The 12,102-nt window shown below is 46.8% G+C and overlaps 1 protein-coding gene across 2 annotated transcripts in view; it reads right to left on the bottom strand.

Moving 5' to 3' along the window:
- Positions 1-1,791: 1,791 nt before the first annotated feature.
- The window catches only part of SERTAD2 (SERTA domain containing 2), a 112,952-nt gene continuing 102,641 nt past the window's right edge, over positions 1,792-12,102 (bottom strand). For both annotated transcript variants that reach the window (XM_060169146.1, XM_060169145.1), the window contains exon 2: positions 1,792-7,043. In XM_060169146.1, coding sequence (XP_060025129.1) covers positions 6,104-7,039 — 936 coding nt within the window. In that variant the 5' untranslated portion in view covers positions 7,040-7,043 and the 3' untranslated portion in view covers positions 1,792-6,103. The remainder of the gene's footprint in view (positions 7,044-12,102) is intronic.

Here is a 12,102-nt window from a genome sequence, read left to right as displayed (position 1 = left end):
TGGGGGCGTCCAGAGGGCCGGACGGGAGTGGGCCTGGGACCCAAACAAGGAAGACCACGCTCTGTGCTTCCCTCCTGCTGTAGAGGAGGAACCACAGGGTTTTTTTGTTTGTTTTTAATTAAACAAATGTTTTGAGTGCCTACTATGCACTAGGTGCGGTTGGAGGCATGTGAGGAGAGATGACATCCACGGCTTGCGCTTTTATTGCACCGTCAACATGTTCAAAGAGATTTAGGAGCCATGGCTGTATCTCCTCCTCACAAGCACAGAGAGATTGAACGAGCCGCCAAAGCTCTATCTCTAATTAATAGCAGACGCTCATATTCCAGAGACAAACCTCTCCACTGAGAAACAGCCTCTTATTTCTAGCGGCCTAACGAGCATCTCCATCGGGATGTCTGCATTGAGCTCAGCCTCTCCTCCCCCGTGTTAGTCTGCTAGGGCTGCCGTAACAAAGTACCACAGAGCGACTTAAGCTATAGAAATAGATTGTTCTGGAGGCCATAAGTCGGAAACAGAGGTACCAGCAGGGCTGGTGCCTTCTGAGGGCTGTGAGGAAGAACTCTGTTCAGCCTGCTCCCCCGGCTTCTGGTGGTTTGCTGGCAGCCTTTGGTGCTCCTTGGGTGTAGACATGTTACCCTGATCTCTGCTTTCGTCTTCACATGGTGTTCTCTGTGCTTGCATGTGTCAAAATCTCCCCCCACCCCGCCTTTTTTTTTTTTTTTTCATAAGGACACTAGTCATTGGATTAAGACCCACCTGAGTAACCTCATTTTAATTTCTCTGTAAAGACCCTATTTCTGAATTAAGGTCACATTCTGAGGTCTTGGGGGTTAGACCTTCAACAGATCTTTTTCGGAGGACACAATTCAACCTATAATACCTCCCCAACGCTCCCCGCTCTGCCACCATATTCCACTGCTGACTGATCGGAACCCTCATTTTCCAGCCCCATTCCCTCACCAGCTAGTATCGTGGCCCGGAACTGCCCGGAGGAGGTGAGGCTAGATCACACGATGCCCTCAGAGACGGCCCCGCTGCCAAGGAGACTCCCCAGGATCTCCTCCACGACCCTGTGGAAGATGGTGGGAGGGGTGGGGAGCCGCACTGTGGAAATGTGGGTCGGGCTGCTGGAGGATGTGCAACAAATTCGTGAACCACCGGTGCTGTGGAATACCAGTGGGAGGGCAACAAGGATGTCAGAGAAACAAGCAGGTGGCAGTGAAGAGCAGATAGGAAGCAGATGCAATAACTGGAGGCGAGGGGGGAAGAGGGTCCGGGCTGCGGAAGAAGCTGTGGTAAGTTCGGAAAGGAGGCGGCGGAATCACACCTGGGAGAAGGGTGATGAGGCCACAGAGAGGCCCAAAGGGGAAGGCCCAGCCCCCTGGGGGGAACGAGGCTGGTTTAGACCCACTGAGCGTGAGATGGCAAAGCTTGGCAGATACCAAGTCCAGAGCCTGGGAGAGAGGTAGGGGCTGGAAATACGTTTTCAGAGTCCTGAGTGGATTAGGTGCCCTCGGGAAAGCAAGCAGGAGTGGAGGCTCAGCAAAGAGCTGGAACCCCCCCCCCCCACCCAGTGTTTAGTAAGAGTTGGGGGAGGAGGTCCGAGAAGGGCCCAAGAGGCAGGGGGAGAACCGAGAGAGAAGAGTGCTCCTGAGAGTGAGAGACAGGGGGCGGGTGACAGCACCAACTCCAGCAGAAGCCGCGGGCAGACCGTTCCCTGACGTGGGCAGACGGTGACACGTGAGCTGGCTGTGCTCCGGGCAGAAGGAAACTGCAAACACGCCTCTCTCATCTTTTAACTGTTTATTGTATAATATAAAACTACAAAAGTAAGACTGCTCATTTCCATGTACATTTAATCTGTCCAATTGTTTAGATTACAGCCCAAACCTACATGTGAATACAACCATCTGGGTTCCGATGTAACGTCTAGTAATATTGCATAGAAAAGGCACAGCTCTCAGGTCTGTGGGGGAAAGGTTACACCTCCTGTTTGACAAAAGCCCTCCTCAAAAACCATGCACCAAACATGTCACTATGTACATCTTTTCCAAATCTTGGTTGTTTGCTCGTATGGACCGACTTCCCTTCCAAACTTGTTATCCCCAAAAGACGTCCAAAATTTTTATTGGCTTTGCTTGCAAGAGCATTTGATCCTGGCTAATTCTCAAGAACCATTCAGACTCATTCTTAGAAGCCCTGAAAACAACTGTACATAAGCAGGACGCACACACCTCACTGCCGTTGGCAGTTACTGGAAGTCAACCATTTCCAGCCGAAACAGGTTAAATATGCTCTTTTCAATTATTTTCAGAAAGCATATAAAGGTCCAATTTGTAACAGCAAGATTTTGAAATTAAGACAATTCATACAGAGAATAACAATCGCTGCACAAAGTAGAGTCTCTCTCTCTCTTATTATTATTTTTTGCACCTGTCATTTGAGAAGGCTGCCCTGCGGATTCATAATTCATTGTTTACCACAAAGGTGGTTAATAAATTTAAGCTTTAAAAATGATCCGTAAGTTGACACTTTGGCTCTTTGGAGTTTATTTATTTAAGGAATTTCCTTGATCGATCTCAGGGCAGCTGGGACACTCCAAGGGGCTATGGCAATAAACAGCACAATTGAGAAAGACACTCCGGTGGAGGCGGCTGTGGCTAGCTCTCACCCTTGGGTGTGAGCGAGGGCGTCGGTGTGGATGCCCCTTCTGTCATAAAGAGAGAAAGTGCGACTAGAAAAACTTTAAAAAATATCAACCCTTTGATGCTTGATTTTCTTAAAAATTTGGAGGTATTAAAACATTCCTCATCCATACCTTTTGCATATTTCAAATCGACCCATATTAGAGGAGAGAGTAAAAATGAACGTGGACTGTGCATACGATGAGAAGACCCAGGGGTCTGGCTCGGACCCCCTTTTAATACAGATTGACATTCCTACAGGAGAATAAATTCCTACATACATTCTGCACATGTTATGATCCAGATGTTGTTAGAGCTCCACAGTAAAATAAATATATTTACACAGAAAAAAAGGAATAAATAACTTATGAAAAAAATCACTTCAAATTCAAAGCTCTTATTATTCTGCTCTCATCTTGTCACTTCATTGCACATCACTGTCAATAATTGTCCTCTCCCAGCCCCACCCAGCATGTCTCTCTGTCCCTCTCGTAAAGGCACCTCAAACTGCCTGCCTGACTCTGAATGCCACAGGATGTCCTTTAGAAACGGGAAGGCACTGCTGCCGGGTGGCATCTGGAAGCACGTCCCACACTCAAGCTGGGACTTGGAGATCACACACAGGCTCACGTTCTTCCCTGTCGGGACATCACTTTGTAAAAATAAGACACAAAGATAACTGGAACACTTGATGGTTTTGTTCTTTTGAAACAGGGCCACTAATTCCCCACGTCTTCCTCATTAGACCTTGAATATCAAGAATTTACGGTGAGGGTGTCCAGAGAATTAAAAAGCATTTGCGCGCTGCTGTTGGGGGTTTTTGTTTTTGATCCTGAAGCCCAGCCTTACAAACGCGGGAGAGTCAGAGAACCACGTGTGGGCAACACTTCGCTGTGCTTATTTGAACTGCTGCCCAACATATGGGATTTGTTTAAACACACGATTTGCTAATCCAACCGAAGTACAGTTGTTCTAAGTTACTATCAATCAGTTTTTAACAATGGCAAATCAGCCGCCTTACCCTGTTATTGTCCGGAATAATCAACACTATTGTGCATGTACACGTATGTGTATGCGGGCGGCATGTGGAGAGTCTGCCAGGTCCTTGAGTTAGCAGAAGCATGGAGCCTGGGCGGACTTGTTCTCTACAGGAAAAGGAAGCCCTTCAAACGGACAGGCACGGTGACACCGGAAGCATCTACCACAACCCTCACCTTAACTACATGGTCCCTGGTCCTATCAAAGGGAATGACACATCTGCAGTAGTAAGAGGTGTCCGGTGGAGGGTGCTTGCTGGAGAACGGTGCAGTTTGATCGGTTTCTCACTGCTCGTCTGAGTTGATAATTAGCCTTTAAAAACACATTCAAGTTGGCGGGAGGGGGTGGGGGGGTGAGTAAATCAGAACGTAGAGAGATTTAATCATATCATACACGAATCTTTTGCTTAGATGAGCAGTTCCTTCATCAAAGTGTATTTGCTTTGCCATGTGTATTATAAAAATAAAACTATCTATGGCTTGTTTAAAGTGCCATTTTATAAAGCTGTCTTTTTTAATTGGCCAGAAAGACTCAATTTTATCCATGGCAAGAAGTGAGCAGAATTGGTGACTGAATATTGACAAATGACCAACAACAAAGACAACAACAACAACACAAATCCCATAATTTAAAAATTCTTAAATAAATATAAAAGTTATTCCTAAAGAAGCCACCTGCATTTCAACAATATAGGTTGTAACCAGCTAAAGTACCATTGGAAGAAAGAAAAAACTGAAACGGAAAGGCCATTAACAATTTCGGCAACAAGCATGATACATTGCAAACGTTTTAAAATTAAATGTACACCGCTAGGAATAAAAAGCTAGTTCTCAAGTTCTCCTGGCAGAGAGAGGATGGCAATGGGGGAGGAGGGGAACATGCATAGAAAGTCCTATCTGTGTATTTGGGTAAAACAGCCTTGTAAAGTGTAGTTAAAGCAGTTGATTTAAGAAAGCAACCAGATCGGAGGCCGTGACGTAATGGGACCAACTCCAGGTTCAGGAGCCATGCGTGTTACAAGAGTGCATCCTAGGCTGGGCCGAGGAGAGCTGGGCTCACTGTGGTGATCGTGAAGATGCCATTTTCAGCACTTAGCAACAGAGGGAAAGAAAGCTCTAAGGAAGGGAAGCAGGAAAAGACAACAGAGCGACATGATGGATGCCTTCTGGGGGAGAGTTCCTTCTTGACGAGCCCTAAGCGTCGCAACAGGGTTTAGTTCCATGAAGAGGTCAGTTGCTTTTCATAAAATTTTGTTCGTGTGTAAAATTTCAGGTCTTCATAAAAATTATGCCAAAAAGGGAAAGATCTGGGGTTTTGTTTAAAAAAATAAAAACAATTAAAAGCGCAGACTTGGCATAAATACAATGAGTACTTGGTAGCCTTCCCCTCCAGAGAGAGAGCTAAAGAGAACCATCACTTAAACCCCGAGCTCCATGGCCACCTCCCGCCAACTGCTTAATGCAAGTTTGATGAGCAGACGTGGCTCTGGCTTTGGAAGTCACAGTGCTGGCGGGTGTTCATGCCAGGGGGTCGGTGCTTGTGAAATTTGGGTGTGATATCTCCTGGCCCTTCTTAAAGCGCTGCGTGTGTGTGTGTGTGTGTGTGTGTGTGTGCGCGCGCGCGCGCGCGCGCGCGCCTGGGGACATCAACTGCGGATTGATTTGATCCAATTTTCTCTTTGCACCAAACACATATAAAACATTACAACTCTATAAAAGTACAAGTGCAACTTGTACATCTGAAGTTTGCAGGAACTATGTGAGCAAATCCTATCAAAATAGCTATCTCATATGTATAAACAGCATTTGTTTTTAGAAAAACAATATCATAAACTGCGGAATCTGTACAAAAATATAAAATAAATTTGGGCAGCAGTTTCTAAACAGCCATGTAAATGCAACACTTACGAGGAGTAGTTAATGCCTCTAAAAAGGCTGAATTGCCAAGTCAACCTATACAGGGCGAAAATGCCGGAAAAGGTACTGAGATTATCTAAATAATATATATATATATTTTCTTTTTTTACCTCTTGCAATAAAACTTATAGAAAAAATAGACAAATATGCACATGCAATTTACAGCTTTTCCAACTTATTCCTTGTGCTTCACTTGAGCTGTTTATTTTTGTCATTCCACATAGCGACATTGTCTTCAAATGTATTCTTTCCTATTCCCGGGTACTAGGTCTCTGAGGAACCACTCAAAAAAGCATATTAAAAGTGGTCATACTTGGATGAAGGCACTCCAACTCTGCTCAAAGCAAAAACTAGTGTGATCCTTTTGTAGAATGTTCTTTTTCTCAGAAAAAGGCAAGCAAGGGTACATGCACAGTGCGGAGAGCTGTCGGGGTGCGGGGTGCAGGCGACGGGCCCCGGGGCTCAGGACCCGACCAGCACCTCCATGATGTGGTCCAGCTCCGTGAGGTCCATCTTGAAAGGCTGGCTCGGGGCGACGGGCTGGCTGCTGTAGGGGGCCAGCGTCTTGAGGAGGTCGTCGGCCGACACGGGGGACATTTTTGAGGATGTCCCCGACGCGGACGTGCAGGGGTCAAAGTCGTACATGGACGTGTCAATGTCGGCAAACAGGATGTCGTCCAGGGTCAAGTCTGTCAGGAAGCCCGTGGACGTGGTGATCTCAAAGTTGCCGGGCAGGGAGTCCATCAGTTTCGGGTCGTCGGGCCGGCCGTCCTGGAGCCCCTCGGGTCTCTGCGCGCCGGGCCCGCCGGAGTCCCCTTTCGGGTCGTCGGTGGTGGCCTCCGCGGCCTCCATGGAGGTAGATGTGGGACAGAGCTCCTCGATCTCATCTAGGGCGGAGGAGAAGCTGTCCTTTTCCGGCGGGAGGGCAGGAGGTGCGAGTCTGGCGGGGGCCGCAGGCTGCGCGGCCGGGGAAGTGCAAAACGTGTCCTGGTCGTCCTCGAGCAGTGAGGCGGGGGTGAGGCAGGCCTCCAGGGGCGCAGCGCCGCCCAGCTCGCAGGGCGCGGGCGCGGGGTGGCTGAAGGCAGGCGGTGCCTCCCGGTAGCTGGAGCCCAGCGGGTCGGCGGGCGGCGAAGAGGCGGGGAACGCGGGCCTCAGGCTGCCCTCCTGCTTCAGCTCCTCCTGGATCCGCCTCAACATGTTGTTGATGAGCACGGTCTTTTGCAAGCTGGGCTCTGTGAGGGGCCTGTGGTTGTAGAGTTTCATAAGGGAAATGTTGAAGATAGTCTGGCGCTGTAAGGTGTAAGACACCTTGGACGGACCGTCGGAGGGGGACACAATTTTGCCTTCCAGCCCATCTTCATGCTCGTCAAACTTCCGTTTTCCTCCTTTCCCCAACATATATCTGCCAAGGAGAAAGGAAGGAGATGGAATCAATCCCACAAAAAAGAATTTCTACCCTAAAAAAAGATGTGGATTCAGAGGTCAGGACCCGGACTTGAGCTCCCTGCCCAGGGTCGGTTACAACAGAGGAATTCATTGGGAAATCTACCTTTGTGTGCCGGTGGAGCAATTTTTATCACTGGGTAGTCTGTTGAATGTATTTCTTGAGAAATGTGTACAACACAGACAAGTTAAACGTTACCATGGAAACCGTGATTTTGACTTTGTGCTCCTGGGCTTGCGTTCGCATGCCTACGGCGTTACCATGCAGGTTCAACTTCCCTCCCCCAAACAGATCTATTTTTAAAGCCCAAGAAAACACTGACAATACTATGACCTAAACAGGTAAAGGTATCATAGATTACAGCTTGAACACACCTAGAGCGATGAAAAGAACCCAGTTGGAGAAAAGGGAATATGTACAATTTTGGTAGAAACACGTGTACTTTCAAAATGCCGTTTCCTTCCTCATCACACATAGAGCCTTTCTGCCTGTTTGGTGACATGTGGCGAAGTGCTTGGACTGTGTTAAATGACCACAGTGATTGAGCTGCCACTGCTTTTCCGTCTAGAATCAAGTGGAGGAAGGTGGATTGCCCAGCCCAAGTTTTCCCATGGCTCAATTTCATCGCATGCAGCCATGCCTGAGTGCAACTGGACTAATTTAAAAGAAATTTGCTCTGATTATAAGCATTGCTGTTTGGGTACTCAACACATTTCTTAAAACAATACCTACTGTGATTCCAGCAGGGATTTCAAAGAAACAATGACCTCCTATCTCAGACCTTGAGCACTGGGGAATGGGTTGGATTTTAACTCCTGCCTACCTCGCCTGACACGCACAGCCTCAGAGGTCTCCTTGTGTGCTCTGGCCTGAGTGGAGATGCCCTCAGCTGTCTGTGCCTTCAGGGGAGTGGTCCTTCATCTCAGAACTTCTACCAGCTAAACGGCAATCTCAAGTCCACCTGCCTTTGACTCAGAGACCTCACTTTCCAACCAGTGAATCAAGAAAGCTGTCCTTACGCCGTTGTTCAGACCAGCAGACATGCTTCTAATCAAGCCAGGCCCACGCTCGCTCCCTATGCCCTCTACGCCACTTACCCACAGGCACGTGTTAATGCTCTCCCCAAGGCCACTCACTCTTTCTGATATCGTCACACACAAGAAAGTGCTTTGTAGTTATCCAGTTTTTCTTCTAAAGGCGACTTGCCTTTTACCGAATGGCCTCCTTCAATCCTTTAACTCAGCCCGCATCTACGCTGTCTTGGGCACTCGGCCAGAAAGTGGGTAGTCCTGCACAGGAATAAGGCCTGGTCTTCAAGGGGCTGAACATCTCCGCGGACACCTCATTATCATTTTCAATTAGGAGTCTCATCCTAAAGGAATAAGGCTAACCATAATAAAACTTCCCAGAACTTCCTCCCAAGGCTTTGTGAAAGAAGGCCACGCTGCCCCTCCAGGCAGACAGACATGCAGGTGGACACAGAGCCTGGTGCACAAGTCCCACTCCGGGTGACTGCCTTCATGTGCCTCAGTCTCCAGGAGAGAAGGATGAAGACAGCTGCAAGCCATCAAGTCAGAATCAGCTGGAGAATTTGTTAACACTCACAAAGAATGTGGAGTTGCTTGTAGGAAGCACTTTCTCTCACTTTGTAAACATTAAGAAAATGGCTGTCTATCACTAGGACCAAAGACCAGTCCCATAATTAACTGTTCTCTAAGGCAAGGAAGGTACGATAGTAACAACTCCCTTATCTAAGGCTTCACATGACAGAAACATTTCCTACTGTTCAGTGCTAAAAGCCTCATTTGTATATACACTTTGCACAGAACATTTCCTATCTAAAGTATCTGTGCCCATTTAAACTTGAGTGTGAATCAGAGAGGAGGTGACTTCATTTCACATTACAAAACACTTTCTACTTTATGCTTTAGACGTATTACCGGACAACTGTGTTTTGAAACAGATAACTGTATTCACATATATGCCATTTGTATTGGTTTACAATTGAAGCATTTAATGTCACTTCTAGAAAAACTCCATTTTTACCAAAGAGCTCACCAAATGCATTTAATTATCATATAAAGCTGTTATATAATCTACGTTATATGCTGTAATTTGAATGTACCCAATACATCCAAACGTGTACCAGAGTACACAAGTGCACACGCACACACACTCTAAAACACACTCTAAAACAGTGTTTCTCAAAGTGTGGTCCATAGATGGAACCAGTCTGTAAACTGTTACTAGTTCATGATGAGGTAAGTAAAGATACTGCATTGTTTAGAAACTTTTATAGCAGATTTACAGAGTAACTGTATCTCTGTAAATACAATTTTTTAAAACGAGGCTTCTATTTTTACATTTTGTACTCTTATTTCATTTTTCTAGTCATTATTTTTGTCATGTTTTTCTAAAGTATCAGTCTATAAAGGAGGAAAACACAAACAAGATCGTCCTTCATCACAAAAAGTTTGAGAAGCACTGTCCCAAAATGTAAACCAAATACACAGCTCAAAACAAATTAGTAAGCTCATCGCCACTTAAAATTTTTACCGGTTTTCTGGAGAAGTAACCCTTAGAAAAGACAACGTAGACTTTTCCTTTCTTTTTGTCATTCATGCACAGCTGTCTTTTAAGGACTTGTTGACAGGAAAAAACAACAGGGCTTTTTCAATAACTCATACTTCTCTAGAAATAATCACTGAGCACATAGAACTTAAATACTTAAAAAGCACGTGGTACTAGAGGCATTTAGCAGAATTCCCATTGCTGCGGGAGATCTATGGAGATACTTTTCAGAGAGATTTCAACATGAGAAGCGCCTAATTTCCAATTAGAATGATCTAGCTGGTCATAGCTGTGTGATAATCTTAATGATTTAGGGAAAGCCTGGTAAGACATTCGTAATGCTCTCTGGAAGGGGACAGAGGAGGGCCCGTGTAAGCAAAATCTGTGAGCGCGAATAGGCAAGACGAATCGAATCCTGGACGCTTCTCAAATGTGTAAATAAGGACTCATGATAGAGTATGGCTCCAAGCAGGTTTGCCTTCATTTTTCTATTTCATTTTACGAGGCAACACTGCTCTACACACCCAGTAAGATTGCAAAATGCACACAATCCTGACTTGTAATCTGAAGTCTATCTACATTTTTACAGAAAGGAGTGAAAAACAACATAGTAAAATCTAATCCTCACTCCTACGTAGAACCTTAACGTTAAAAAAAGTTTTTTTTTAATTTAAAATTTGTAAAATTTAAAGTTTTCCTAAAGTTTGCTTAACACACTGTTGAGAGTCCCGTCTGCCCACGTTCAGAAGAGGCCTCCAGCTCCTGGAAGTGAGAAGGACCCTCACTCGGTGCTGTGTGAACGCCACACCTTGGAGCAGACACAATTCAAAGAAAAGACAAGCTTCGCAGGAACCCAAGGGCCAGGCTGCCTGAAGCCTTTTCCTCGGGCGGGCGCGCTAAGACGACAGCAATAGCTCTTCAGGCCACTGGAGAGGCAGGTGACGTGTTAAAAGGCCTCACTTGGCTGCAGCCTGAGGATGGAGCAGTGGCTGGAGCTCATTAGGGGCTTCAAGCTGACAAGAGGGAAGGGGGTGTCTGCTGTTCCTGCCCGAGAGGGCCCTTGGCGGTGGACCTGGACACCAGGGTGGTAGCCTGTAGTTCACCAAAGGGGGCCTGTGATAAGTCGGTTTCCAGGCCACCCCGAGGCTTGGTGCCCCACTTTGCCTCCTCCCTTGGCTTGAGAAGACCCAGGCCCCAAAGCTCATGTCTTCTACCAATCTTTCAGTCAAAGGCCCAGAAGGGGCCCTGAGCTTCAGGGCTGGTTAGAGATCCCCACATGGGGGAGTCAGGTGGGCGCTCCCTCCCTTTCCAGCCCACCCAGAGGGGCCTAAAACTAACCACAGCCACTCTTTTATTGAATATTCACTGGCTCTTAATATAAGGGTCCAGATAAAACACCCTCCCTCCCCAAGAAGCTTGCTAGAAAGAAACTCCTAGCATTCTGATTTGCTTAACGTAAATTTTGGCAAGTAGTAACTGCAGCGATCTAAGTTTTGAAAATAGAGACCAAAACTCAAGGGTAGCAAATACAAATGAACACTTCTCTGCCGGAGTCTTCCAGGAAGTTTAATAGTGAATAAACCTCTCCAGATACTAAACCTGGCTTGCAGTTGTGCCGCTTTCATTAGGAAGGACCCTGCCCTCAAAAGCTACCATCCGCTTGGGCAGATAGTCAAAAGTCACATGTCACTGGGAGATTCCTCAGAAGAGAAAGAACCAGAGAAACAGGAGAAGATATCACCTGTTTGGGAGTCTGCAATTCCAGATTCTGAATGGCTCCCACAGCAGGGAGTCTGAGAGATTAGTACAGACTGAGGTGACCAGGGGACTTCTGAAGGGGATAGGATCTGAGGTTTCTGTTTAAGGCGGGATTGTCTCTCAATGTCTGTTTCCCACCCCAGACAGTAAGCCCTCTGAGGGTTTCAGACTGTTCCGTTCGTCTCTGTGTTCTCAGGTTAGGGCAGTCCCTGATACACCGAAGATGCTCCAGAAAGAGTCACTGGATGAATAGTAAATGGAAAGAATGAGAAAAGACACTGAGGGACAGCCAGAGAAGGACTGTAAAACAAAGACAGAGATGTGTGTCTTTGGCTCTGACTGTAAACTTGGCATGGGAGGGAGGGTATGACAAAGGGGAAGGCTGAACGAATCTCAGAGGGCACAGCTGTACAGGGCAGACCCTGGGTAAGGAGATTTGTCAGTATCCGAGGCACAGCGGGTGGGCAGGGATGCCTCCCTTTAGTTCTCAAACTTGGGGGAGCGTCAGACTCACCAAGGGGGCTAGTTAACACAGAATGCTGCCCCCCACCCCCAAACACACACACACTATCCCAGATTCTCATTCAGTCCGTCTGGTGTGGAGGCCCAAGATGTGCATTTCCATCAAGTTTCCAGGTGATGCTGGTCTGCGGACCTCATTTTGAAAACCATGACTTCCTTTCTTCCC

Source organism: Lagenorhynchus albirostris, chromosome 13 (genome assembly GCF_949774975.1).
Source record: "Lagenorhynchus albirostris chromosome 13, mLagAlb1.1, whole genome shotgun sequence".
NCBI classification, from domain to species: Eukaryota; Metazoa; Chordata; class Mammalia; order Artiodactyla; family Delphinidae; genus Lagenorhynchus; species Lagenorhynchus albirostris.
Note: the sequence above shows the minus strand (reverse complement) of the source record. Positions and strands in the feature narration are given on the sequence as shown.